This window comes from Ictidomys tridecemlineatus, chromosome 7, assembly GCF_052094955.1.
Source record: "Ictidomys tridecemlineatus isolate mIctTri1 chromosome 7, mIctTri1.hap1, whole genome shotgun sequence".
Classification (NCBI taxonomy): Eukaryota; Metazoa; Chordata; class Mammalia; order Rodentia; family Sciuridae; genus Ictidomys; species Ictidomys tridecemlineatus.
In genome coordinates this window covers 76,025,113-76,051,238 of record NC_135483.1, presented here as the reverse complement: position 1 = coordinate 76,051,238, position 26,126 = coordinate 76,025,113, and the positions used below count along the sequence as shown (strand labels likewise).

At 37.2% G+C, this 26,126-nt stretch overlaps 1 protein-coding gene across 6 annotated transcripts in view; it reads right to left on the bottom strand.

The window, feature by feature from the left end:
• Pcmtd1 (protein-L-isoaspartate (D-aspartate) O-methyltransferase domain containing 1) overlaps window positions 1-13,896 on the bottom strand; it is a 74,663-nt gene extending 60,767 nt beyond the window's left edge. For 3 of the 6 annotated variants that reach the window (XR_013424001.1, XM_013361535.4, XM_078017187.1), the window contains exon 1: window positions 13,671-13,810. Coding sequence is in view for 1 of the 6 variants with exons in the window: in XM_013361537.4 (XP_013216991.2) it covers window positions 13,671-13,873 (203 nt within the window). In the remaining 5 variants the exon portion in view is untranslated. Of the gene's footprint in view, window positions 1-13,670 lie in introns of all 6 variants that reach the window. The other 3 variants (XM_013361537.4, XM_013361536.4, XM_078017186.1) reach the window with 3 other exon arrangements.
• Window positions 13,897-26,126: the final 12,230 nt, after the last annotated feature.

Here is a 26,126-nt window from a genome sequence, read left to right as displayed (position 1 = left end):
GAACTAAAGATACTACAAAGATAGGTAGCAAGAAAGATGCTCTTATTATTGCTTGATGAAATTTGGAATTCATCTTCACTATACATAATGCATGGTTATATTCTTAAAATGGCCTAAAGTCCTCTAACTGAAATAAATACTATACTAGAGATACATTGTACAAGAACATTATGAAAGTCCTAAAACTCAATTTTAAACTTAAGCACCAACCTGAAACAACAAATAAACCATCAACCTTTTGGTATAATAATTACCAAGCCATGCAATCATATTTTCCTCATTTAAAAGAAAAAACTCTGCATTTCTAATACCTTACACCATTGGGAGAAATTGTACTTACACATAAACTTCAAGCTTGAAATTGCTTTTGGCTCATTCTAATTAGTAAACTTACTTTTAGGGTAGAGGAAAGCTACCCTACGGATTTTTTTAGCGTTTACAAAAATTCAGTTCAGCTTGAGTAATATCCTGTATAAGACAGTCCAATCCACCCTTTTCTTAGCTGTAGGCATCCACTAGGATATATATAGCAGATTCAAAATTCTCAAAATGTTAATATATTAAAATCTTAATGGCCTCAAAAGGAAACATCCTTCTAAAATACATCTCTCCTTGCAGGTAAATGCTTTTTTTTTTTTTTTTTGTATCACTTAAAATAAATGAGGAGATACAGTAGCCCAAACACACACACGCAAACAAATATTTGGGAGCAGGACTGATTTTAGTAATGTTCCCTATTAACAGAAAGCACCAAAGGGTTTGAAAGGAAACAGACAGACACTGACCTTTACAAATAAACTTTAGAGTAACAATGAGAAAAAGGCCCAGAATCAAACGTTTATTAAGATCTGAATTCACAGCATTTGTCTCACCACTGGCCAATAACCTTACTATTAACTTACCTCAATTTTATGAATCAAATGAAATAATAAACATATTCAAATTTAAGGTTGTTTTTTTTTTTTACTTCAATCAGGAATTAATGAACAGGTAACTAACTCTAGATTCGAAAGATTAAAAAACAACTTATAAAAGTCTTTCCATAGTATGTTGGTTCTAATTCAACCATTTCTTTATTTTTTTAATTAATTTTTTAAAATTTATGACAGAAGAATGAATTACAATTCTTATTACACATATAGAGCAGAATTTTTCATATCTCTGGTTGTATACAAAGTATATTCACACCAATTCATGTCTTCATACATGTATTTTGGATAATAATGTCCATCACATTCCACCATCATTTCTAACCCCATGCCCCCTCCCTTCCCCTTCCACTCAACCATTTCTTGATGGTTCAAAGTTATTATGAGGAACATTAGTGATAATGCTACGTCAGGAACACCTCATGGGCTAGGGCTGTGGCTGACCAGAACACTTGCCTGGCATTGAGTGACACCCTAGGTTCAATCACCAGCATCACCCAAAAAGAAATACCTAATGGATCACAGACACAGTATAAATACTCCAAAGTTTAGAACTCTAAAGTTTAGTAATTTCTCATTTCTTTTTTTGTGTAACCAGATATTAAATATCCTCCTTTATTTTATATACATTGTAGGAAGCCTAATCTGGCTCAGCCTGTTCCTGACAATGTAACAATTCCTTTCCTTGTTATTCTAGGTTCTTCAGCTCACTGTTTACAATATTGATAAATGAGTACCAATTGATCCACATTTGGCTTTTGCTTAAATGTATATGGCTGATGTATTACATCCCTCACTTTCTGCTGCCAAGTAAGTGATCTCATAATCTCTGAAAAAAATAGATAACTCACAAAGAACATTGCCTTTTTTACTGACTATTAATGCAACTACCATTAACTGTGTACTTATTGCACACAAAGCTTTGGAGTGTTTTCAGTACACTAATGCATTTAAATCTTCAAAAAATTTCATGTACACAGCATTATTTTCAAGGGTGGAAATTTAAGAAAGGGAATAAATAACTTTACCAAGCCTTTATAACTACAAGGAACCAAAACAGGTTGAGGATTCAGTATATCTCATAGCAAACTGTCCTTAAACACAAGATAGATCACTTAGTCCAATATCACCAATATTTTACAGAAAACAAAATGGATTCAGAAAAATGATGTCATTTTGAGACTTAGATCATGTATCTACAAAACGGGAATAATACTCGCTTGCCTCTTTAACAACATGAAAATATTAACATCAAAGATATCAGGGTCTCAATATACTGCCTGAAAAACCCAGGAAACATCATTGTATGGTTTAGATATTAGGTGTCCCCCAAAAGTAAATGTATGAAACAATGCAAGGAAATTTAGAGGTGAAACGATCAGTTTATGAGAGTATTAACTTAATCTCTCTCTCTCTCTCTCTCTCTCTCTCTCTCTCTCAAATGAAACTTTTTCTCCTCTAAAATTGTTCTTGTCCCATGTTTTGGTCAGAGTAGCAGAAAAAAAAAAAAAAAACACCACGTGGGGCTGGGGATGTGGCTCAAGCGGTAGCGCGCTCGCCTGGCATGCGTGCAGCCCGGGTTCGATCCTCAGCACCACATACAAACAAAGATGTTGTGTCTGCCGAGAACTAAAAATAAATAAATAAATATTAAAATTCTCTCATCTCTCTCTCTTTAAAAAATGAAAAAAAATAAAACCACCACTTAATATAAATAATAATCAGAGTTCTCCTGAAGCAATAGAGGGAATGCCATTTACATTATACTCTATATAAATGGTGCCTTCTAAGTTGTGCATCAGATGTTCAAACGTATGTGTATAAATATAAGACTTATGATTTCAGTACGGCCTTCACTCATTTTATTAAGTGCTAGATACAATAAAATCAGTGATTACTAAATAGTGATAAAAGAAGTCATTATCAAGAAAAAGCAAGCTGGGCTGAGATTGTAGCTCAGTGGTGGAGCACTTTACTAGCATGTGTGAAGCACTGGGTTCGATTCTCAGCACCACATAAAAATAAATAAAGGCATTGCGTCCATCTACAACTAAAAAAAAATTTTTTTTTGAAAGAAAAAGCAAGCTTACTATTCATCATAAAAAATGAGGTTGTTGGGCTGGGGATGTGGTTCAGGCGGTATCGCGCTCGCCTGATAGGCGTGCGGCCCGGGTTCGATCCTCAGCACCACATACCAACAAAGATGTTGTGTCCACCGAGAACTAGACAATAAAACATTGAAAATTCTCTCTCTCTCTCTCCTCTCTCACTCTCTCTTTAAAAAAAAAAAAAAAAAATGAGGTTGTTCGGCTACCATTAATGCCTGGTGACTTCTTCCCTTCTTTTCCTTGAAAGTCAATCAGTTTCATGAAAAGTATAATACAGAAATAGACAATAGTATAGAACAATATAGTATAATACAGACATAAATTACTGTATAATTGCCGATACCCATTTCTAGTTATCTTTGGTTCATGAAAGAAGAAACAGTTCAAATAACTCTATTTGAAGGGAAAAGTCAATCCCATTAAATGTTTTAGAAGTATTTAAAGAAACTTTTCAGGATGGATTTATAATGCATGTTAAGTCACTATAGACCACTACAGTCTTTTTCTTAAAACTAAAATTGCAGTGACTTCCTTTATGTGTTCCAAAATCCACTCTTATATTTGAGTCTAAAGATGAGCCAGGATTTTAGAAATCTACTCTGGTTATCAAAAGACAAAGAATGAGAGTGTATGAGATGTCTTCAGAGACTCATCTAACTCTTTATAAAGTCATCATGCATATGAAAATGACCCTTAAAAAACATGTATGATGGGGCTGGGGATATGGCTCAAGCGGTAGTGCGCTCGCCTGGCATGCGTGCGGCCCGGGTTCGATCCTCAGCACTACATACCAACAAAGATGTTGTGTCCGCCGAGAACTAAAAAATAAATATTAAAAAAAAAAAATTCTCTCTCTCTCTCTCCTCTCTCTGTCTCTCTTAAAAAAAAAAACTCCTTATAACTCATAAATATTTAAAAAAAAAAAAAAACATGTATGATCTGAATAAAATGTAAAAACAAAAAAAACAAAGAATGAAAATTCAGAGTAAAAACACTTACAGGTGTCACAGGAATAAAACAAGCAAGTGTTCTAATTGTTTATTGTAAACCAAAGACTGTTTGCATTTGTCTTTTGAGCTGTGGCATTTCTAAATATTTCATTCTACTAAACTTAAGGCCCTGCTTTTGTCTTTTTTCCAGTATTGGGGATTGAACCTAGGGCCCTGAGCATACTAAGCAAGACTTCCACAGTTATACCCCCAACACTCAGTATTTTAAAGATGGAATACCAAGAAACACTCAGTATTTTAAAGATGGACTACAAAGATACAATGATACTTATCACAACAAAAGTTCTACACTATTTATCCACTGGCAGTGACAGAGGTACATTGATTGTTGGTTATGGAACCCACCAGTGGGTTCCATAACCAACAATTAAACCACCATTTCTGTTTATGTGCAGAAATTCGCTGATATGTTAAGGCTTTATCACAACCTGGGTTACTAAAGCACAAACTTCCTAGCCTACAACATTCTAGTCACTCACATTTTCCATAATTTTTTAAATATTTTTTTAAGTTGTATACAGACACAATATCTTTATTTTTATTTATTTATTTTTAAGTGATGCTGAGGGTCAGGGCCTCACACGCCCAACCAAGTGCTCTACCATTGAGCTATAACCGCAGCCCCATATTTTCCATATTTCTATCATCAAATCTATTTCTTATATGGCAGCAGACATTAACGGCAGGTTTTTCAAAATTGGTGACTTCATTAACACAATTCAATTAAAGGATATACCACCACTGGGTAGTAACACTGCTGATAATCTAACTCTTCTTCATACTTTAAGGTCTTTTATATAGTTTAATTCCTACCACTATTATAGGGGGAAAATCAAAATCAAATAAATGATACTATATTTACATTGTCTAGGTTTACATTGTCTAGTACAATATAAGGAATCAAAAGAGAATCATAGTGGTTCATAAATGGGTAATTACAAGAACCACTTAAAAAAAAAAAAGTCACACTGGACCAAATCAATAGCACATACATACCACTCTCAAAAGAAGTAGCATAATATCTAAACACCTAAAATCTAATTTTTTGAGACCTATCAGAAAATACTGAAATTCCCTATTACTAGTTTTAAAAATACACAGCTTAGGAAACCTTAAGTGACACACATAACCTAATCAACCATCTAAAATGAGCTAAGTAGCTATTACAGTTGACACAATAATACTCTGTATTTATAGCATCTCTGGTCTGAAGGAATCAAAGAACATTCACTGTTAATTTAACTTTTATCCCATCATCATTTTATTCACTTCTTTATTCAATAAGATTCTGACTTTCATCATTCCTACCAGTTGTTTTCAAGAGAATTCTGATGCTCTTAAGACAGCACAAATATATGGTTTTTGTTTATACATAAAAGTCTGAAAGGAGTCACACCAAACTCCAAAAAACCATTACTCTGGCAATTCATAAAGACATAGATGGAAAGCTCTATAGGAGAAATTTGTTTAACTTTAATTATTTCAGTAGTTTAAATCTCATTTTTGAACATATAATTTTAAAGTTTAAAAAAAAAAAAAGGTAATGACCATATAAAATAAAACATTTTATTGGAGGCTATGACATTTTCTTCTACATGACACTCGGGCATTTTAGCTCATCCCCAAACACGTTTCCTATGTTAAATATATACTATTACAAGCTGAATTAGATTTTCATTACTGTAACAAAATACCTTAGACTGGCTAACTTTATTTAAAAAAAAAAAAAAAAGTTTATTTAGCCCACAGTTTTGGATATTCAACTGCACAGTGCTGGCATCAGTTCACTTACAGTGAAGGCTGTCTTGGCTTCATCACATCATGGCAAATGGCAATGATGGTATCCCATGTAGGAAAAGAAATTACATCACAAGCAGGAAGTCAAAAAGGGTGGGGGCAGGCTTAGCTTTTTTATAATCACTCCTTCACAATAATAAACATTTTTTAAGAATTACCTCTTTTCAGATCTTTCCAAGGGGTCACATGAAAACTTAGTGCCTTTCTAGGGCAAGTCGCTCTATGATCTAAGAACCTCCCATACTTCCACAAAGAGACCAACCTTCCAACACATGGACAGGAAAAGCAGATCCAAAACATCACATAGGCCTTAGTCCCAAACACTACCTTCCAGGTCAGTGTCATTTCTAAGCACTGAATTGCTAAATACATAGAGGTCTGAATCTTGTGGAATGGACAATTGATCATGGAAGCTACTACCCATCATTACTGTCACAATAGATTCTAACACGTGTCTTCACATGATCCCAGATTTCTCTCCATCCAGGTCACTAAACAGGTCAGAAAAGAAACCAAAAGACAGGTGAGGAACACATGCTTATAATCTCAGTTACTCAAAGGTTGAAGCAAAGAATGACAAGTTGAGGGCCACCTTGAACAACTTAACATGACCCTGTCTCCAAAAAAAAAAAAAAAAAGCTTTTTTTTTTTTAAAATTTAAAAGTAGAGGGCTCAGGATATAGCTAGCTCAATAGCAGAACATCAATCATTTCCACCCTCCCCCTCCCTCTCTCTCTCACACACACACACACACACACACACACACACACAAAAAGGGGGGGGGGGGTAACCAAGACACATGGGTTGGGGCTCAGAAAAACATAAAGCAAAGAATGATGCTTCCGCAAGACAAGCACTTTGAACTGGAGTAAACCAGACAGCCCCAAGAGCAAATTATCTTCTAACTTCTCTGGTCCTTTCTCCTATTCCTTTTATTCCCCAGGTAGGCCACAGAAACTAGAATTCTTCTTCCTTAAGGTGGATTACAGGAACTAAAGCTCCTCTCCCCAGGTCAACCGCAAAAACCTAGATATTTTACTTTGACCTTCCCCTGCCATTCTGTGTTAAAGCTGGTCATAAGGAAATTTTCTGTCCTACCTTGTCTGACAGATCATAAAACCCTCATTCCAGAAGGGTCTTACCCCATACTGAGGAAGGACTTAAACAGAGACACAAAGACAAACCTGAACAACTAGGTTTTGCTACATTTCCCCCTTCCATTTACTGTATTACATCAGAACATTTTGTGTAGTCACACTTCTACACAGTCATACTTTTAACTATTAAAGACTATACTGTAAAGTCTATTTAAACAAATTTAAAATATTCAGAATAGACAGCTATATATTCTTAAGGTCTTGATTCTTACAATGAAAAAAATATACATTTTTCACCCCTACACAATAATTTCAACTTTCAAACTTTATTCCCCCTACAGAGAAAGATCACCTACTTTTTTTTTCTTCTTTTCCTTCAATGTGTTGCCTCAATAGTTTATAATAGTAAAATCGGGAACCAATCTAAATGCTCATCAGTAGAAAATATTGTTAAATAAAATATACAATCTAAAACTTGTACTTATATATATATATATATAAAACCATACTTTGAGGCAGCCAGTATTTTTAAAAGAATAGAGTAGTTATTTATCTATTGACATGGAATTTAAGAGATACACTTCCAGGTAAAAAATGCAAATGAAAATCTGCAGTGTGCCTCATCTCTACCTATATGAAAAGAAAAAGAAATCTATTCACATTTATTTGTGTGTTTATATATATATATATATATATAAATTAATAGTTTCTATCATTTCAGAGATGTGTGGCTACCTCCAAGTAGAAAAATTAGAAGTCCAAGAAAGAGACATTTTCAAACTATATATTTCTGTACCACTTAAAATTTGAACCATGTAACTATTTTTTAAATCAATGAATAATTTAAACTTGCTTAAAACCTAAAAGTAGTGTTTGTGATTATCGTGATTAAGTTGAGGGCAGACAGTGACCAACTGATTAGCTTGACAACCAATCTCACTTTACATTCATGCATTTTAGCATTCCAAAAAGCAAATATCACTATCACCAACCTATCTTAGGTTGATGATTCTTACCAGCATTATATTTTTAATTAGCAAAGCAAGAATTAAGTATCTAAACTAACATAATGTATTGCAAAGGCAAGTAAGAGAAAAAAACTAACTTCTGCATAATAACCATTAACAATTATAGGTAATCTAAATAAATCTAAAATTTTGTGAGTTCTTCAGGAATCTAAAAGTGATGTGTCATCTATGTTGGATCTTCCTGATATCACCAAAAGGAATAAAACAACATAGTAAAAAAATAGTTTTATTCATATTTCATCTCTATAAACACAAAAGAAGCTGTGAAGTCAATTTATGAGAATATTGCAGTTCATTAGGAAGCTTGCCCAATTCAAGAACATAAAAAAGAAATCAAACACAAAATGTTAATTTAACACATTTTTATATTCAACACCAAGAAATCACATGCATAAACTGTTTGGGGTTTTGTTTTGTTTAGTTTAGTTTTGTTAACTAGGGATTGAACTCAGGGGCAATCGACCACTGAGCCACATCCCCAGCCCTATTTTGTATTTATTTTATTTAGAGATAGGGTCTCACTGAATTGCTTAGCACCTCACTATTGCTGAGGCTGGCTTTGAACTCATGATTCTCCTGTCTCAGCCTCCAGAGCCGCTTTGGATTACAGGTATGTGCCACCAAGCCCCACCATAAACTGATATTTTTTTTAAGGGGGGGGGATTTTTTAATTTTTTTTTTGTTTTTTCGGCGGACACAACATCTTTGTTTGTATGTAGTACTGAGGATCGAACCCGGGCCGCACCCATGCCAGGCGAGCGTGCTACCGCTTGAGCCACATCCCCAGCCCCTAAACTGATATTTTTAATAAATGATTGATAATAATTACCTAACAATGTGAAAAATAAAGAATTCATATAGCAGCCCACAAAAAGAAAACCTGGTTACTATACACACAAAACTCCAATAAGCTTGTGGTGGGGGATGAGTGAGAGGAGGACACATTCAGCACTAAAACTTAAATGCCAAAGGGGCAGTTTACAGTGATCATTTCCATACTCATTTACCCATATAAATGAATAAATAAATAAAACATTGTTTCTGCTTTCCAGAAACTTATACTCCAATCACAACTGCTAGTATACTCAAAAACAAATTAAGAGTAGAAAGTATCAAAGATTAAAGGGCTACAAGAACAAAGACAGACTTTACTAATACACAAACAGGAAAGGCAGGAGTGGGGAATAACCATGTATGAGCTAACCTTTTACACTGAGGAGATAAGAAAAAATTCCAAGAAATAAAAATGCATAAATAACCAAAAAAGTTAAGTAAAACTTACATTCTTCAGAGAACATACGTTAAAAAATAAGTTTGATCACAAGAAGAACTAAGTTTCAAAATGGACTGTGGCCAATTAATGCAGAAAAACAATGCTGAGTAACTGGAACTTTATTACAGCGTTAATGAAAATAGCCTTTTGGGCAGAGGCACAGTGGTCAAGAACACAAACCTTTCAAGAAAAGGCATGCTTAAAATTAAAATCTGAGCTCTTCTACCCATTAGCAATTCCTTTGAGCTGGTGAAGTCTCCACCTCTTCACCTGTGAAGTGGGGATCATAAAAACTACCAACATAAATTAGTAAATTAGACCAAAAGAGAACAAAGCACCCAGATGACGACTGACATAAGACACAGCCAATAACTGTTTCAGGATTTTTGTTTTGTCATCAAGCAGAGACTATAATGTTCAAGGATGCAGGTAGGACAGTTTAATAGCAATATGCATGAGAATGGTATGGCAAAACCCCCTAGAGATTAGGAATGTCTCATTTGCACATGATTGCTCGAAAAATGGGAGGGAGGCAGAAGAATCAGGAAGCACAATAAAATGACAAAAAAACAACATCCAAGGAGAGTGAAAAATCAAAGATGACCTTCTGAGTAGCAATAAATCCCACCATCATATACAACAATAATGTACCAATAAAAAATGTGGAATAAAAAAATGGTCTTTTGGGCTGGGGATGTGGCTCAAGCGGTAGCGCGCTCGTCTGGCATGCGTGCGGCCCGGGTTCGATCCTCAGCACCACATACCAACAAAGATGTTGTGTCCGCCGAGAACTAAAAAATAAATATTAAAAATTCTCTCTCTCTCTCTCTCTCTCCTCTCTCACTCTCTTTAAAAAAAAATGGTCTTTTGATTTTAAGCCTGGATGACTAAGAAAATGTTAAGTTCATTAATATAATTGAGGAAATTAGAGGAAAAGATGATTCAAAAAAATAAAATGACAGCCAGCAAGAGTTTATCAAGGAGAAGGGCTGGGGATGTGGCTCATGTGGTAGCGTGCTCGCCTGGCATGTGTGCAGCCATCACATATAAACAAAGATGTTGTGTCCGCCGAAAACTAAAAAATAAATATTAAAATATTCTCTCTCTCTCTCTCTCTCTCTCTCTCTCTCTCTCTCTCTCTTTAAAAAAAAAAAAGTTTATCAAGGAGAATAATAAAAAAGAAGAATCTGAAGATTAGGCAAGAAAATGAGACTGGTGGTGCAGAACAAGGAGCCTGGGCAAATGGAAAGAGGAGGGCTGTTGAAACCATAGGGTTATGGAACCACCAGAAAAGAAACTCAACTCTAAAAAGAAAGATGAGAACCAAACTTAAGGTAATAGCTAAAATCATGGAAGAGAGAGAGAATATGAACACAGGCCCCAGAGGGATGACTTGGAGGTGCTGGCTTGAAGAAGGCATGGAGATAGGACTCTATAGACTTGACTTTACAATCTATAGCTTTGCAAATGCTCACTAGAACTCCAGATTACAAGAACTGACTTATAATAATATGATTATTAATAGGGGCTTACAAGAGCCTACAGATTACGGAAGTGTTACCTATTCCAACTCAATCCCTAACAGGACACAGAATGATTATAATTAGATATTTTTTCAGCATATGGAAGCTCACAGAACTGTAACTCAAGCAAGCTTTCATCTTCCCTGACATCCATCCACACATCTGACTCCACTGATTACTCCTCTTTGTAGAAATTCCTCTCCATTATCTACTCTGACAGCCAATTCTCAGATCCTCCCCCTTCCACCACCATTTTGGTGTCTCTTTTTATGTTCACTAGTTTCTCACCAAAAAAAAAACAGAACTACCTTGGAGCAGAGTCTGTATGCAATTACACAATAGCTATTTTATACAAATTAGTTTTTAAATAGGAGTCTAGTACTGCAGTGCCCTAGGCACTTAATAAATTTTGTGTTCATTTCCCTAACAAAGAAAAAAGCCCAGTGGGTTTTAAACTCTAGAGATCAACACTGATGCTTTTTTGGTATTATTCATAGGACCAAAAATAGTTGATTTATTTCTGACTACTCATGAGTATATGTCCCCAAAATGACTTTGAGGTTAAACTGAAAAATAAACTTTCAATTTCTTTCCACCAGCAATAAGATAGCTCTTAATTTTTTAAAATACACACAAAGAGCAAGAGTTCCACAGTATAAAGAGACTTTGCTGTGGCTGAATGAAACATTTTGGTATCACACAACTATAAAACCTAGTAACAAACCAACATCAGCTGTCTAAGAGATATCAGTAGCAGATATGCCACTTAAATATGACTGTTTATCATCCTGAATATCTATGGGTTTCTTCTCAAATACTTATTACAATATATATTACATACTTAATTATCTTCAGTATTTTCCCTACTTCTTTACACGATTGTCACATCTGCTAAAAAACTAAAATAAGTTGAAATACCATGACACATATCTTATTGATGTATTTAACAGATTAAAACACCAAAAATTAAAAAAGCAATTTCAATCTTTCTAGACTTTTTAGGGAGCTCTGTGTGTCCTTTTGAGCATATTAGCATATTACATGTTCAACAAAATCCATAAAAATAATGCTTACTGAAATGGGATTATCAAACTTTGTAAAAAATAAACAGTTGTGAAAGCTACAATTTATGATATACAAATTTACCATGGCATAGAACAGTGACTAACACAACACAATCCCTTACCTTCTTGGTTAACAACATAAAAACAAGTTTAATATTTTAATAATACATCACCAGAAACCTCATATAAAAAAAATACTGTTTTAGGGCTGGGGTTGTGGCACCAAGATGAATACAACAGTGCATCTTTAAAAAATACAAGTTAGTAATTAAATCAACAATGCCTCCAGCTCTTCTGCACACAAAAATACAAAATGCACCAGGGATTTGCTTTCTGTCTTAATAATAAGCAGGTAGTACCATACTTCCACTTCCAGCTTAACTCCCTAAGGCTTACTTTTCGAAATATTTAAACCCTGGTGTTTCTCCCCAGTCACCCCCCAATACAAAGCTCTGGGCCACTGGTTTTCCACTTTACCTTTTTTTTCCACAAATCGGCTACTTTATGTTCAAGGAATTAAATGTTTTCATCTGACCATATGGTATCTAAATTTATTTGGGAAAATGTACTCGAAAAAACAAAATGTAAACTCTTCTAATAACCTGCTTTATGAAGTCATCCAGCCCCATGTAAACTTACCATTAAGCTTTCTGTAAACATATTACTCAACCGATTTCATATGAAAGTATCACATCTGGCCTTGTACATTCTGAAAGTTTCACCACGTTACTGTTTCAAAGCATTGGCCTTTTAAAAGTAACTGATAATTGAAAATTTGTAAACCAAGTTCAACAATAAAGAAATAACTACAGAGTTATGCAGTTTTTTAAAAGAATGAAGCATGTTAATAAAACGGAGAGATATTCGTGATGTTTTGTTGGTCAATAAAACAATATACTACAGATGATTCAAATTTTGTTTCTAAAGCATAACCCTCAGATGCGCGCGCGGGTACACATATACACACACACACACACACACACACACGCACGCAAGCACGCACACGCACACACAAATCCTGAAGGGCTACACACAGTGGAAGTCTGGTTACCCAGTAATAAAGGAAATATTAGGGATTGGGGGTCAGAGGAGAAGGTATGGGGTCTTCATTGTTGGGCAGCTTATTTTTTTTCAATAGTACTTTGTAATTTAAAAAAAAAAACTATTCTTAAAAACCTACTCCGCCCTACCTAAATTCTTCTGATTTCTTCAAAACATTGCTATGATTGCTCGAATTTAAAAAGACAGCATACGAAAACAAAATAATAACTGAAAGGAAAATCGTGGATCTGCAAAATTACTCCTGAGTCTTCCCTACGCCGGTGCTTAAAAAGGTCCCAAGGAACACGACAGGCACGGCACTCACCACGAGCAGGAGTACGCTCAAACAACAACAACAAAGTCAGGAGGAAAACGCCAGCGCCTGCTCTAATCCCGCGAGTCTCTCCCCAGCCCCCAGGCATCCCCAGCCCGACGTAGGCTGGACTCTTTGGCTTCCAAACCAAAACAACCGAAAGTCACCGGGTCGGTCTGAAGAGGCCCTATAGGGCCGCAGGGGTCTGCCAACGCCGGCTTCGGGTCTCTGCGGTCCCCAAGCCCAGGCCAGAGCCGCAGGACCGGCTCGAGGACGCGGCACCCCGGCCTTGCCCAGGTCCCCGGCCTCCCGCCCCTCCATGTCCGGGACCCCGACGTCCAGGCCCCGTCCGGCACTCAAGCCCTCCCGGTGCTGGATCCCCGACCTTCCGGCCCAGACCCTAGGGGTCGGTCTCCCAACGCGCCCCCCGCCGACGACCCGGCACACGCCAAACCCTAAACCCCAAGCCCCCCGGCAGCGGCGTTACCTGTGGCGCGGCAGTCGGTCCGGCCGGCCACAGCGGCGCGGGAGCCAGGCACTAGGACTCTGCAAGCTCCGAGGCCGCCGGCCGCCGCCACCACCACCACAACAACACCGCCGCCACCGCCGCCGGGGGGAGGGGCGGGGCCGGACCTGCGCCGGGGGCAGCCGGACTGTCCCGGCCTCCAGTACCGCCAGAGAGTTGGGCATGCGCAGAAAGCTGTAGGAGAGACTGACGCTCCGTCAGGAGGCCCAAGTCAACAAGGACCGGGGACGCCCCCAGTTGGCTCCGCCCATTTGGGGATCGCCCCGCCCCAATCCCCAAACAACGCGAGGCCTGCTCTGGGGCCTGGAGACCACAGCGGTGGAAGGAGATCCCGCGAGAGCAAGGCCTCTGCCTCCCCGCCCTCTTTCCCACATTCGGGCGCTCCGGTCGCGGTGAGGTCGGTGTTCGGTGGCTGTGGAGGTCCTGAGGAAACAGGCACCTCGACGTCCCCGCCGCTCCCGGGGACAAGACCTCCTGGGTGTTGAAGCATTTTCAAAGGGCTTTCCTGGGTCGGGGGCGATACCCCACAGGGTAACTTTTGAGCGGCTCTTTTGGAGGGTGCACACTAATTGATCCTAAAGGCTCAGGGCTTTTCTCATGATTGGGCCACTTTAGAGTGTCCACTTAGCGTCCCTAAGTCCCGCCCCGCACGCCGTTCGTAAGCGCATCCAGAGCGTGCGCGCCCTCCCTGGTTCCTGCAGGTGGACCTGCAGATTCTTGAGACCTTGGCCTGACTCCGGAGGGAGCTATGGGCGTGGGCACTTGAACATCCCAAGTGTGCATAGCATTCAACACACTGAAGATACTGTGTCAAGCAAGTTTCTTTTAGTGTGCTTAACCACACGTTATCTAAAGGAAAGAGGAAGGAGAGAAAGTTGAGAAGGGGATAGAGTGGCATATTGATCAAGCAAGCTAGGAAAGCACTGCCACTATGGTCCTGAACAGTAAACATGTTATTCGTGCTTTTTAAGACTAACCCTAACCATAACTCCTGGAAAGCTACATACTACACATAATGTTTTTCAATGGATTATAATACACATAAAAGGTATCATTTCTCTGCTAAATATCCAGTGTCATATTGTTCTGCTTTTCTGTTCACTAGTCTTTCTGTGTATATTCCCCTCCAAACCACTAGTCTGTTAGAGCGCGCATTGCTTGAATTATATTGATTTTCATCTTTGTTACCAATGATTGAAGACTACCCTTATAGGGTTCTTAAGGTACATTAGAATTAGAACACCCTCAATGCCCAGGTTACTGCTTTCCATGGCAACTGATCATGTACAAAGTGTTTGAAAGAACACACTAGCAAGGTCAAAGCTTCAAATCATAAAATAACTTCAGAACAAATTGCTAGTAAGGTGACCTACCATTCAGCTCAACATCATTTTGAATTTAAGGTATGAGTGCATATCCAGTGCTCTGAACTGTGCAAAAATCTCTGCTCATATGTCTTCTGTAGTATAGCTATGGGTCACAGATTCATTTAGTCCCATCTTTGACTCTCTTGCCTGAGCCTAGAGCACTCCTATGGGATCGCATAACAAGTTTTACAGGATTAGTTTTCTGCTATTCCAAGCAGAAATTTTAGTACATGAAAATATCTTACCATAAACAAAATGAGTACAAATGGTAATCTAAATTAAGAAGAGGGCTAAAATCATTGAACATCTGTTTTGACTTGCCTTCATTTCTTCGTATATTTTCTTTCTCCCTTCTGCTATAGCAATTTTTCAAAACTAGATTTCTACTGAATTAAAGTTAGCTATAGTTCATTTTTCTCTTTTGCTTTTTTTGTTATTTTATTTTTAATCAGGCTAGTAATAAGTACTTTGTTAATAAAAAGAACCAAGTGTTACTCTTATGAGAATAGCTAAACTACAAATAATCAAGCTATCAACTCTACCTTCCTGTGGTACACATACCTCATGGTGCCACCCACCTCTACCTTCAGAGGATTTCTGATTGGGTCTCCATTTAACACTTTTTTCATATCATTAATTCTTGTGAATGTGTATTCCTACTTACCTGTAACCCATAAAGGGTGGGTGCATTCTTAATGTGTCCAATGTGTCCACTGTTTCTCTCCACAGCCTGGTTTGCTACAATATTAATACTTTGCACCCATTGTTTGCTACAAAATTGATACCCATTGTTGAATGGTAATTTAAATTTTAAATGTTCTTGATCCATTGTTACAGCAAATCTGGTCCTGGCTACAGAGGTAACATTTGATATAATAATTCTTCATACTGGGTCACTTCAATTTTATTATTAAGCAGAAAATACTTTGGCACTCTGTTCAGAGTACTGTGTAGGCAGAACTCTTGTTATATAAGAAAGACTCTTATTTAAATGCATAAAGCATTCAACAAATATTTATTAAACTGAACCATGTTCCATATTGCCAAGGCCAATGTCTCGGCTTGGCACCAGAATCACGAGGCACTCACAGCTTTGTAGGTTCAAACAGCAATTCTTTATTCCCGCTCTCACACCGCCTCCACACAGGTCCAGGGGCCAACACGTTCTGCCGTCTCCCGCACCAACCACCTACTCCACGAGGCTATCTCCAAATCCCATTTTAATCTCACGAGAACTCAACGGGAACAAGCAGCAGGAACACCCTAATCCCAGCAATAATCTTCAACTTCCAACTTCCCTAAAACCCATTATCTTAAACTGGCAACGCCTTAAACTCAAGGAGCCGGTTACTTCCTCAAACCTGATCAGCTCTAAACCCGGATCCGCCTTGGTCCTTGAGCAAGGTCACCTTATTAAAGCATGCATGCAATGTCCCATCGAATGTCCTCTAAGCAGCATGGGGTACGCTTGGCAAGGAAATTTCGATGCGTCATTCCTACTTGGTAATGGCCCTCAGCACCATATACAAACTACTCTCATCATCCTAGAAGTTCACATGTCGCATAGACATGACATTCACTCTGTTTTATCTGGCCTTGAGAATTGGAAGTCTCCATGTGTTGCCAATATTACCTTAAAACATCTAGTACCTTCCTAACACCTTTTTGTCTTTGTTATTTTCTTTTGTTGTTTTGTTGTTGTTTTGTTTTGTTTTGATTGTTTAGTAATTTCCTAACACCTGTGTCATGTAATAGGTTTTGACTATGGTTTTTAGAGCTAAGTCTAGTTTGTTACTCGTGTCTCTCATTTTATCCGCAATATTTGGAGAAAACCCAAAACTAATATCCTACTAAATGTTGAACTATTTTATTCTTCAATTTTATTTCCTTGTACTATTTTAGTTGGGTCCATGACCTCTACCCATTCCCCAGCAAAAAAAAAAAAAAAAAATGCCAGTGAAACAAATACTGCCTCTGAAATTATTTTCATTGTACTTAATTTTACTCTATTTGAAAAGCAAAAAAAAAAAAAAAACACATCAGCATTTCCTTATGAATTTAAAAAAAACTTATTTAGTTTGTTTAGAAGATGATAATTGTATTAGTCTGTTAAGGCTGCTACAACTGAAAAACTAGCCTCTACCTCAGATCTGCTGCTCTGGGTGTCCCTGACTCAGTCAGACTAGGTGGGGATTCTTAGCAACCCCCAGGGAAATACCTGGGATGTCAGATGACCCTCCCAGTAGTTTATGGTGGTTGATAAGGTGTTGGAAAACCATGTAGGTATCTGGTGAGGGCTCACTCTGGTTCATAGACAGCAGCTTCTTACTGTGTCTTCACATGGTGGAAAGGAGCAAGACAGTTCTCCCCTAATGACCCAGCAACATCAAATTTCAGAGGAACTAAGAAGTGCAAATTCTTAGGACCAGTCTGACAAATTTAATAAGCCTTCTGGATGATTCTGATACACGTTAAATATTGAGAACCATTGACTCAAACCACAAACTGTACTTGTCAGGTTTTGATTTTTATATAAAATACGTGATTCACACATATGAGAGTGGGTAGAAAATAGGCTTCCTTTTGCAAAAATGCTTCATTTTAAATATTGCCAATGTCTATAATAGCTGAGGAAAATGCACCCATTGTTCATGGACTTGCTCCAGTATTTCTTCCACTATGAACCTTTCTTAATCCTTTGGGCCACAGTATGTTTTTGTTGCATTGCTACCATCATGGTTCTCAGTAAAAATGCTGTGTGTGTTTGTGGATATGACTGAAAAGGCGGCACAAGCAGTCCTTTCCCCACTGGAAGATTGCCTAAATTGTGCACCACAGCTACTATACTGGGCCTTAACCTTTATTTTAGCTCTTTGTTTTTTTCCTTTCAAAACTGCTCAACCAAAATACTCAAGTTGATAGCAGACTCCTGTAGTTTCCAAGCATTTCATAACTATTCTCTATTTTCTGAAACTCCCTAATACTTTCAGAAACTGTGACAAAATTTTTATAAAGTTATTTTACAATAAGTCTTTAGAAAAAGCAACCTGGAATCTAAGAGAATGTTACTCTTATAAGACACATAACAAATGTAAATATACACAATTTGCTATCGTCTACCATTTCCCTCCACCAAAAAAAAAAAAAAATCACAGAAAAATACTGAAAGGCATAAAATTTTTAAGATTGTTTTTAATGGCTTAAAATCAGTAACTATTGAAATCTAAGGTATTGTATGTGCAACTAAAAATAAATTATGACAATATACTTTCCTAAAATAATTTAATCTTAAGTGAATACTTCAGAAATTCTGGCTTGTTTAATGATAAAAATAAAATGTGTTGGACCTGGGGATGTGGCTCAAGCGGTAGCACGCTCGCCTGGCATGCGTGCGGCCCGGGTTCGATCCTCAGTGCCACATACAAACAAAGATGTTATGTCCGCCGAGAACTAAAAAATAAATAAATAAATATTAAAAAAAATTCTCTCTCTCTCTCTCCCCCACTCTCTCTTTAAAAATAAATAAATAAATAAATAAATAAAATTTGTGTGTACAACCAGAGATATAAAAAAATGTGCTCTGTATGTGTAATATGAATTATAATGCATTCATTCTGCTGTCATAGATAACAAATTAAAATTTTTAAAATCAGATAAAAAATGAATAAATAAAACTTGTACAGTCTATATCCAATTGGAAATTAACTCAAATATAATCTCTAATAACTTTAAGCCATAATATATATGCATTATGTGAAATATGCATAATGTATGTCCCTCCTTATTACTTTATCTGACACTATAGTATCAAAGACATTTAAATGGTTTTTTTAGGTCTCACTTCTCAATTTGTAAGAATTTACTTTAAAATACATCTGCTTTTTCCCTCTTCAGCTGGCTAATTCATTATACTAAAGAAAAACATAAAAACTTTAATTATTTTATCTTAAACAATTGAATCTTTTGAATAATGAGTATATCAAATATGAATTTTTTTCATTAGAATCACAATTTAGGGAAGGATTTACTCTAAATAGCTAACTATATGTCATAGTTGATAAAATAATAACAATAATTAAGTTGTTATTTTATTGACAAAATAACATGTAAGATATCCTGTTTCCAGCCAGACCATGATGGCACACACCTGTAATTCTAGCTACTTGGGAGGCTGAGACAGGAGGATTGCAAGTGGAAGGCCATCCTGGGCAACTTAGCATTACTCTGTCTCAAAATTTATTAAAACAAAACAAAACGTAGTGGGAGGGGTTGAAAATGTAGCTCAGTGCTAGAGCCCCTGAGTTCAACCCTCGGTGCCAACAAAAAAAAAAAAAAAAAAAGATATTTCCATGAAATTTTCACCTTCTACATCTCCTTTTTTTCAATTTCTTATGTATTTTTCTCTGCCATGAGTATTCAGATCCTAGTAAATAGAAAAAGTAAGTCATTCCATTTTCAGAGATAATTAATATTTATGAAAGGATAAAACTCTTATTTTACACAATACTCAGATTCATTTTTAGATTTCTTTTTTTATACCAAGTTCTCTTCCAGAGAGTTGCATTTAATCAAGTTTCTTTCATGAATTTGAAAAGTATTACACTGGTATATAACCTTCAAATTTGGTAAAATTAGTGTTTTGCTAGTGAAGAATGGAGAAAGATCCTGGAAATATACCCATTTCATACTTCCTAGATACTATAGGAATTGTATTTTATAAATTAGTATTTTATTTCTGTTAAGAAGAAGGAAGGAAGAGAGTAAGAGTGAGAAAAGGGAGGATATGAAGAAGACAAAGAAAACTTAAAACCATCTAGACCTCTTATTCTTCATTTAGTAAAGTTTACACAGGCCAAATTAACTAGTCTTTTTTCTTCTACTTTTTCTTTTGATAGTGCTGGAGATAGAACCCAGGGCCTCACCCTTGCTAGGCAAGCACTCTACCACTGAACTATATCCCCAGCCCTTTTTATTTTTTTTTGAAATAGGTCTCACTAAGTTGCCTAGGCTGACCTCAAACTTGTGATGGCCAATCCTTCTTTTCCTGTGGTATCACCTGCCCAGACTATCTTGTTATTGCTCTTATAGTTGTGTTCATATTTAATTTGTGTTAACAGTTCTGTCCAAATAGATTGTGAGAAATTTAACAAGAGCACAAAGCTTGCTTGTGATAGTCACTCCACTGAAAAATAGTGGGTAGAATTTCCATAATATATAAGCATTTAGGGAAGGAAGGACAAAAGTATAGTTGATGGATTCATTCAACAATTGTTTATTATATTGTAGGATATATTGGACATTAAGAGAAACAGCAGGTAGTAAGTCTGAAAAGGCTTCTGCTCTCTTGGAACCTATATTTTAGTGAGCTGTATACAAAATGGAAGTTGAAATTAAGGAATACTAGTAGAAACCTTTAGAAATCATTTGGTAAGCCCCTCATATTTTACAGACAGTTTATTAATTGTAACTTGAAAAATATAGTAGGTTTAATATGGATAGGCTAATTCTTAAAATTAAAAAAAATTATCAACAAAATAAGCTTTTTGTAGAAAAATAAACATTTCTAATGTATTGTCTACAGTAAAGAAAATGGTGACTCTAAAATTATAATTACTCTTGTTGTAAGGGGGGTCCGGCGGATCATCGGAGGGAGAGACCACACAAGAGACTTACTCCATGCAATTGGCAAAAGGGGATTTATTGGGGATCCATTCCAGCGCGCTGGGACTCTGTGCCCACTCAAGAAGGGAGAGCAGCCCAGAGCCCAGAGCAAAGGTCAAGCAGAGCTTAAGTACACTTTTTGGAGAGGGCGGTGGGCTTTGCATACATCAGAACAAATCATCATGAGGCGTGGGGAAATTGAACAACAACTCTGAGATGTGATTGGCAAATTCATTGGCGGGAACAGCTCGGGCAGGGGTGATTGGTCATTCCTAAGCGGGGTACACATTCAAACTGATTGGTTGGGGCCCAGTGACAAACTGCACAGGGCCCTAGGCTAAATGGCTAGTAGGGTGTTGTCTTAACTATCTCAGGAATCTGGGTGTAACAGAGGAACTCAATAATACCTAATCTTTTACATTTTAATTCAAGCCTTCCAGCTTAGAAACTTTACCCTTTCGGGGGCTGGGGATGTGGCTCAAGCGGTAGCATGCTCGCCTGCCATGCGTGCGGCCCGGGTTCGATCCTCAGCACCACATACCAACAAAGATGTTGTGTCCGCCGAGAACTAAAAAATAAATATTAAAATTCTCTCTCTCTCTCTCTCCCTCTCTCTCACTGCCTCTCACTCTCTCTTTAAAAAAAAAAAAAAAAAGAAACTTTACCCTTTCATTATATGGTTTTAAACCTATAAAGATATTCTTTATTATAAACTAAATTTATCAAAAACATAGTAAGTAGGTTGGAAAGTAGCTCAGGGATAGAGCATTCCCCTAGCATGTTCCTGGGTTCAATTCCTAGCACTGCCAAATATAAATATAAATAAATAAATAAATAAATATATATATATATATATATATATATATATATATATACACACATGCACACACACATATACAACCATACATATATACATATAAATGCATTTTTTTATTTTTATGTAATCTTTAATTTTTGTTTTTTTGCAGTACTAAGGAATGAACACAGGGGTACGTTGTCACCAAGCTACATCCCCAGCCCTCCCTACTTATTTTTTATTTCAAGTCAGAGTCTTACTAAATTGCCCCCACTGACCTTGAATACTTGAATCCTCCTGTCTCAGCCTTCCTAGTTGCTGGGATTACAGGTACACACCACCATACCCAGCTTAAATTAGTATTTTAAAAGAAACTATTAATTTCAATAAATATTTCCTGACATACTAGATAATGCTAAGGATATTACATTAATCTCTGAAATATTTCCTGTCTTCACATGAAAAGCCAGCCTCTACCCCAGAGCAAAGCCTGTCCAAGGAAGGAGGCATGACCTTTGTTCTTGGAAAGACCCACAGAGCACTCCTAGGCACATACCCACCCTGCTGAGTTGTTTATCTACAAATAACAGGAGAGGTCTGCTGCGTTGGGGGGTGGGGTCCCATAGCAACCCCCTAGCAGCCACCAATCAGCATGAGACAGGGAAATACCTGGGATGCCAGATGACCCTCCCAATAGTTTATGGTGGTTGATAACATGTTGGGAAACCACCTAGTTCAGCACCTCGTGGCTTAAACGGATCAGTTCAAACAAATCCCCCTCTTGTACTAACCAATCACCCCTACCCAACTTGTTCCCACCAGTGAATGTGCTAATCATGTTTTAGAGTTGCCCTTTGATTTTCCTGCAGTGTGTAATGACTTGCTAAGAGATGCTATGATGTATGTGAAGTCCCTACCTTCCCCAAAGAATGTATAAAACTGCTACAAACCCTGGGCTCGGGCCTCTCAGTGTCACTTTTAAATGAAAAATCCTAGCTCGAAATAAACACCTCTTTGCTGCTTACATCGATCTTGGTCTCTGGTGGTCTTTTGGGGGTCCCGAATTCTAGCATAACACATAAACTTGTTTTCAAAAACTGCATGGAAGAAAGTTACTCAAGATATAACAGTAAGGGTACAAATAAAATGTTGTAGCAAGGCTGGGATATAGCTCAGTTGGTAGAGTGCTTGCCTCACATGCATAAGGCCCTGGGTTCAATCCTCAGCACAAAAAAAAAAAAAAAAATTCTGTTGCTTCATAGAAGTATTTCTTATCAAAAGTCAAATTTGAATCAAGATGGGAAATTCTGATAAGAACTTTAAAATTACAGAAATGATAATAATGGTCATTTTAGAGACAGGGATGTCAAAGAGTAATGCTGACTGATAATTTGTGATGTTTTCCCAAAAGTGGACTGGCCAGTCTTGGGTGACCATTAGAGGGGATGCAGTAGACACCAAGGAGACAAAACTTAGTGTTCCTTTTTTTAAACTGACATTTGAATTCTGAAATGAAGGTGATGAATTCCTTGTTCAATAAACTCATCTTTCCTGGTCAGGTTTTGATCCACAGTAATAAGACCAGACACTGAACTGATAATTCTGATTTATAGATTCTTCCTGTTCTGAAGAGATTGAAAAGTACAATAATTACCAAGAATTGACCAGAATTAACTAATCTTCATATAATGTGTTTTTTAAATTATATTTAAATTGAATAGTTTGCTAAAATAATATTAAAAATGGGGGCTGGCGTTGTGGCTCAGTGGTAGAGTGCTCGCCTAGCATGCACAAGGCACTAGGTTTGATCCTCAGCCCCACATAAATGTAAAATAAAGATATTGTGTCCACTTAAAACTAAAGAATAAATATTAAAATAATAATAATAGGAGTTATTACAACAAATCCATTAAGGCAGAACAGAGACTTTTAAATGAAAAATCCTAAAGCAAAATCTTAGGCTAAATAATGTTATTCCTTTTAGCAAAAATAGTGGGAAAATCAGTGTGTTTTAAGTTCTATATCCTTTCAAGCGATATTTATAGAGGTTGGCCAACCCCAAACTTTCTGGAAAAGTATTCAGTGTTATTCACTTTGAAGGTCATGGCGAAGTGACAAATGCAATCCAAAAAGCACAAGTGATTGGATCACGCTGCCCCCAGGGCCTCTGCTGCCAGAACTAGCCTTAAATCAGTGTGTAACATGAGCAGCATGTGTGGCAACCACCCTCTCGCTCTTTTTGGTCACCTCAGTAAATGCACTGTGGGTGCCCAAACCTCTATAATGTCACCCAGACCTTCTCCATCTGCATTGTTCTGTGACCCAACCTTTCCTTTACTTTTAGTGCAGTGTGTTCTATTAGTCCCAGGACTCACCTAATACCATGTTGAAAAGACCATATGATGAAGGAATTCGTGACAAAATGCTTCTTCTATAAACTAAGTTTTGTTTTCCTGCACAGGAATATTTTTATGTAAACACTTCATTAAATAAATAAATAAACAAACAAATAAATAAATAAATAAATAAGCCCTCAAGCTAAAATTCTTGCAAAGAAATTAAAAATGATGTCTCATTACTTATAGGCAATTTAGACCTTCAGGCTAAGGTACAGCTAAATTTAAAGGCAGGACTTTCATTTCCCTAGCTTCCCTCAGCTACTAATTAAAAGACTGAAAGTTGAACAGAGATATGAAAAATTGTGGTATATGTGTGTAATTGTAATGCAAAAAAAAGGAGTAAATGTATAATGGCATAATTTGGCGTGAACATACTTTATATACAGAGTTAAGAAAAATTGTGCTGTAAATGGGTAATAATGAGTGCAATGCATTCCACTATTGTCAGGTATGTAAAAAAAAATAAATTAATTAATTAAAAAAGGAAAAAAAATTAAAAAGACTGAAAGTTGAGATATATCTCTGCAATATTAGTTTATGTTTCTATTCCATACCTTTTCCCTTTCCCTTAATCTGTTTTAGCAGCTTTAGCGTTAGCTTTCTGCTGCTGTGACAAAATAACTGAGGTAAATCAACTTAAAGGAGGAAAGATTTATTTTGGCTTATAGTTTCAGAAACTTAATCATACTTGGCCCCATCACTTTGGGCCCATGGCAATGCAAAATATCATGGCAGGGAGCACACAGCACAGCAAAACTGCTCACTCCATGGTGACTGAAAAGCAGAGAACAGGATCCAATATAGCCTTAAAGGGTATATCTTAAATGTCCTACATCCTCCAACTAGGCCTCACCTTCTGCCATCTCCCATCAATGGATTAATTCATACCACAACAGCAAGTAACCAAGAGTTATGATTTCTCACCTTGGAGAAGTTTTAAGGTTGTGTTTTCTTTGTTGGTGTGTTGTGTTTTCTTTGTTGTTGTGTTGTGTTGTGTTGTGTTGTGTTGTAGTGCTAGGGACTGAACCCAGGGCCTTGTACATGTGAGGGAAGCACTCTACCAACTGAGCTATATCGCCTGCCCTCTAAGTTTTGAAGTTTTTGACACAGAAGAAAGCAGACTTTGTATAGTGACCCCTATCCCCTCTTCAGAGTAGGACTAGAAGAGAGGATTATGGGTGCATTGAGCAACAAAACCTATTTCTGACAAAGGGCTGGAAGACTTACTATCTTCAAGCATGAGATAAGCCCTCAGGGGAGAGGGATGCTTGGTTCATATAGGGAGGCAGGACCTTCAGATCTTGGGTTTCTAGCTTTACCTCATTTCTTCATGCCCCAGATATAAAATGGAATCCGTAGAATCTCCAGAAGTGAAGGATTCTTGTCACTTGGGATAGTGGGCATTTCACAGCCTTTGGCTCCTGACCACCAGAGCCTCTTCAATGATCTGATCATATGTAAGAGCCCAAATCACCCCCCATCCCAATCCTGGCTGTTGAACCCAGACCTCACACAAGCTAGGCAAGCACTGTACTGCTGAACTATATCCCTTTTATTTTTTGAGACAAGGTCTCAGTGAGTTGCTGAGACTGTCCTTGAACTTGTGATCCTCCTGCCTCAGCCTCCCAAGTCTCTGAGATGGCCCATCAAACTTTCCAAACTAAGATTTTTACCCTCATTAGCTATATTATCTTATGATCTAACATTCGTGTAATCTGTGGTTTTAATTACTAGAAAATATTCTTGGAAAGCTCTCAGGTAGTCAGAGGTCTCAACACTTGTGTATACATACTTACCATGTATGTAAGGTGACCATCCTGATTTTCTTCAAATAGTCTCAGTTTTTACAAACTGGCTCTTCTGATGTAATTATTAATTGAGTCCTCTTTCATTCTCAAAAGTTCTCAGGTTTGGATGACAAATTAGTTTTGCTAACAAATGATTCATTAAGCTGTATCAATCTGCCTCGTCTAGTTATGATGATCTAACACAAAAATGAATTAGTTTAATTAACTTCAGTTTTTTACTTATCAGATAATATTCTAGGGAAGCTTTGCTCCCTGGATTGGTTCAGCATTCCAAACAGTGCCACATTAATATGTGCTTTCTACAACTGTAAAGATGCAAAGAGAGCTCTTGCATTTTCTTTTTTATTGTTTTTCTTTGTTTTGCTTGGGGATCTTCCCACCCAGGA